We start from the raw sequence: 4,165 nt of genomic DNA on the forward strand, positions 1-4,165 counted from the left end.
GGTCTCGATCTCTTGACCTCATGATCCACCCGCCTCGGCCTCCCAAAGTGCTGGGATTACAGGCTTGAGCCACCGCGCCCGGCCTAATTTTTGTACTTTTTATAGAGTTGAGGTTTCCCCATATTGTCCAAGCTGACCTCAGACGCCTGAGCTCAAGCAATCTACCCGCCTTAGCCTCCAAAAGTGCTGGGATTACAGGCATGAGCCACTATTATGCCTGGCCAAAACATATGTTATCAGTAAATTATTAATTCACCTAAATCTGTATTTAGTATGTATTGTCACTTCAGGCAAAAAAAGTTATAAAAGTCTACTTGCATTTAAATTTGTCATATTTAAGCTTGGAGATAGTTTTAGTACATTAGATTCTTCTGTGTTTTTTGTATTCAACTTACAAAGAATTCAATTTACATATATTATGCATTGGTATAAAAATCCCAAATTTTTATGCCAGATTTAGATTTTCATACATAAGTTTGCAAACAATCATTTGTAATAATTATAACATCAGTTTTAGCAGAATTGTTATTTTGGTTTATCTAGGAATAGAACTGTCTTTGTAATTGCTTGAATGCTATGTCTAGTTGCCCTTTTTCATAAAAATGCCTAGAAGGGAGAAAATTAGAGTTAATAAGACTAAGAATTGAAGGTATTACAAATGAAATACTTTTGAAATCAACTCCTTTGTCTTCACCAAGTAAACTGGGTAGTCAGTTGTAATTTTAAAAAAGAGTGAAATTAAAGAACATATGAATGCTAGGTAGAGAGATTTGTGAAGAATGTGTTTAAAGGGGAGTCTTAATTGTTTATTGTAGAATTTTTTTTTTTTGGCTTTCTGAAGAATCCTCTCTTCCTCTTCATTCCCTCTTTCTACTCCTGCCTCATTAAATATAAGTTTGACTTTTATAATAGTTTTTAAGAAATAATCACAGATACAGGCTTCTTTCTGTGTGTATGATTTAGTAAACATTGTGTTTTCACCCTGTATTTATGCTGCTTAACTTTATCAATGTTTATCCTTCTCTGTCTNTATGGATTGAGGAGTTGAGTTACATGTTTTTTGTAGGGGAAGGTTGAGAGGTGAAGGCTTGATCTAACTACTTAGCAGGCTAATCTCTAGTTCTGTTTGAACAGAACTTTTTTCTCTTCTTGTTATTCTATACTTCTTCAGCTTTGCCTTTTAGAAAACAAAACAAAGATCGCAGTTATATAAAATGTTCCACTTGTAGATCTGTTTTCCATCATATCCTTTTTTTTTTTCTTCTGAGAGTTAAGTTCTTGTTGCCCAAGCTGGAGTTCAATGGCTTGATCTCCAATCACTGAAACCTCTGCCTCCCAGGTTCAAGTGACTCTCCTGCTTCAGCCTCCCGAGTAGCTGGGATTACAGGCATGTGCCACCACGCTCAGCTAATTTTGTATTTTTAGTAGAGATAAGGTTTTACCATGTTGGTCAGGCGGGAACTCCTGACCTCAAGTGACCCACCCACCTCAGTCTCCCGAAGTGCTGGGATTACAAGTGTGAGCCACCCAGCCTTCATCATACTTTTTAGTGCTCTGCTCAGTGAAAAAGTGCTTCTTACCCATTCCCACCTTTTTATTTTAGATGGTCTAAATAAGTTTTTTTCTCTATTAACTTTTTTAAACCACTCTTGTTTATTCTGTTTCTGTTGAAATTACATTTTTTGTTTGTTTTTATTGTATATGCCTTATTGTCACCATTGTTTATTACAGAAATGTTGCTTAAAATATTTTGTATTGTTCAGCATTACTTTTATTCATCTAAATATTGGTGACATATTCTGACTGATGCATTTTATTTTTAAGGTTTACTGCTCGACCACTAGTGGAAACTATATTTGAAAGAGGAATGGCTACATGCTTTGCTTATGGGCAGACTGGAAGTGGAAAAACTCATGTAAGTAATCTATTAAAATTATATACTGATATGAAGCTACAGTTTCTTTTCCCTATTGTTTAATTCTGAGACCTAAATTCTTAAGAGTTATTCCTGAGTAATGTCTGTAATTTATTTTCTTTTGAAAATACAGACTATGGGTGGTGACTTTTCAGGAAAGAACCAAGATTGTTCAAAAGGAATTTATGCATTAGCAGGTAACTGTCTTTTTTCATATAATTTGGAATATTATTCTTAGGTAATATTCAGGTAGCTTTGAAATAAGGCTTTAAAATATTGCCCAACAACTATAATGCTATATCAGCTATCGATTAAAGGTTATTAGATTGCTTGAAAAGAACTGTAAGATTATATTCACAGGATTAAAAAAAAAAAAAAGCACTGTAGGCTGGGCACAGTGGCTCACACCTATAATTCCTGCACTTTGGAAGGCCAACGTGGGTGAATCACTTGAGGTCAGAAGTTCAATAACAGCCTGGCCAACGTGGAGAAAATACAAAAAAATACACACAAAAAATTAGCTGGGTGTGGTAGTGGGTGCTTGTAATCCCAGCTACTGGGAGGCTGAGGCAGAATAATCATTTGAACCCAGAAAGCAGAGGTTACAATGAGCCAAGATCACACCACTGCACTCCAGCCTGGGCAAGAGTAAGACTCTGTCTCAAAAAAAAAAAAAAAAAAAAAAACTGTTCGGGTGTGATGGCTCACACCTGCAATCCCAGTATTTTGGGAGGCCAAGGTGGGTGGATCACAAGGTCCAGAGTTCAAGACCAGCCTGGCCAATATGGTGAAACCCCATCTCTACTAAAAATACAAAAATTAGCTGGGTGTAGTGGCACACACCTGCAGTCCCAGCTACTCAGGAAGCTGAGGCAGGAGAATCACTCGAACCTGGGAGGCAGAGGTTGCAGTGAGCTGAGATTACGCCACTGCACTCCTGCCTGGGCAACAGAGCAAGACTGTCTCAAAAAAAAAAAAGTACTGTAAGATTGATTTTGAGGGGGCAGAAATCTTGATTATATTTATCAGTGTATTCTAGCACATTGTTGGAGATTAGTATGAATTGTTGAATTTCTGAATTTTAAAAAGCTACTAGGTATGGTATGAGAATAACCTCATACGTCCACCTGTAATTTTATGCTATTTATACATCTAAAAAATATATATATATATATACATATATATATGTAGCACCCTTTTATGGAATGTGACAGAGAGTAGCTTCTATTAATACTATTTTTTTGTAAAATTAGTATTCACTTTAGTTCTCATTTTTATTATTGATACTATCATCCTAGGTAAAGATTAACTGATTCTTCTAGAAATAGAAAATTTGATTTCCTTTTTAAAATATTTGTTGCATCTCAGTTTTCTGTATTTGAAATTCTTGACAGCTCGAGATGTCTTTTTAATGCTGAAAAAGCCAAACTATAAGAAGCTAGAACTTCAAGTATATGCAACCTTCTTTGAAATTTATAGTGGAAAGGTAAGTGGGAACTTTTGTAATTTTTCAAATTGTGGCACTATATATATATAAAATAAAATTTTCAATTTTAACCATTTTTAAGTTCAGCAGCATTAAATACACACATTGTTGTGCAGCCTTTACCACCATAATTTATGTGTATTTAGAACTTTTTTTTTTTTTTTTGAGATGGAGACTCGCTTTGTCACCCAGGCTGGAGTGCAATGGCACGATCTTGGCTTACTGCAGCCTCCATCTCCTGGGTTCAACTGATTCTCCTGCCTCCAGCCTCCCAAGCAGCTGGCACTATAGGCACCTGTCACCATGCCTGGCTAATTTCTTTTTTTTTTTTTTTGTATTTTTAGTAGAGATGGGATTTCACCATATTGGCTAGGCTGGTCTTGAACTCTTGACCTTGTGATCCACCCGCCTCGGCCTCCCAAAGTGCTGGGATTACAGGCGTGAGCCACTGCACCCAGCCAGAACTTTTATATTAGAATTTTTGTTATGAGATTGTTAAAATATGTCCTTTGAAACTTTTCAACTTCAAGGTTGAGAATTCTTACTCTAATTATTATTTTAATCTCTGAAATGATTTTTAAACTCTGGGTGACTCATTTTTATAGAACTAATATTGTAATTGCCACAGGATCTTGTGCTGTCACCCATGCTGGAGCTCAGTCTCCTGAGCTCAAGTGAGCTTCCTTCCTCAGCCTTCCTAGTACCTGCTACTATAGGCATGCACCACCAGGCCCAGCTAATTTTTTTTTTTTTTTTTTTTTTTT

At 36.1% G+C, this 4,165-nt stretch overlaps 1 protein-coding gene across 1 annotated transcript in view; it reads left to right on the forward strand.

Annotated features, from left to right (window-relative positions):
* The window catches only part of KIF2A (kinesin family member 2A), an 83,214-nt gene that overhangs the window by 50,924 nt on the left and 28,125 nt on the right, over positions 1 to 4,165 (forward strand). The window contains exons 5-7 of the mRNA XM_037745743.1: positions 1,806 to 1,915; positions 2,049 to 2,112; positions 3,310 to 3,401. Of these exons, the coding sequence (XP_037601671.1) occupies positions 1,806 to 1,915; positions 2,049 to 2,112; positions 3,310 to 3,401 (266 nt within the window). The remainder of the gene's footprint in view (positions 1 to 1,805; positions 1,916 to 2,048; positions 2,113 to 3,309; positions 3,402 to 4,165) is intronic.

This window comes from Cebus imitator, unplaced genomic scaffold, assembly GCF_001604975.1.
Source record: "Cebus imitator isolate Cc_AM_T3 unplaced genomic scaffold, Cebus_imitator-1.0 Scaffold211, whole genome shotgun sequence".
Lineage (NCBI taxonomy): Eukaryota > Metazoa > Chordata > Mammalia > Primates > Cebidae > Cebus > Cebus imitator.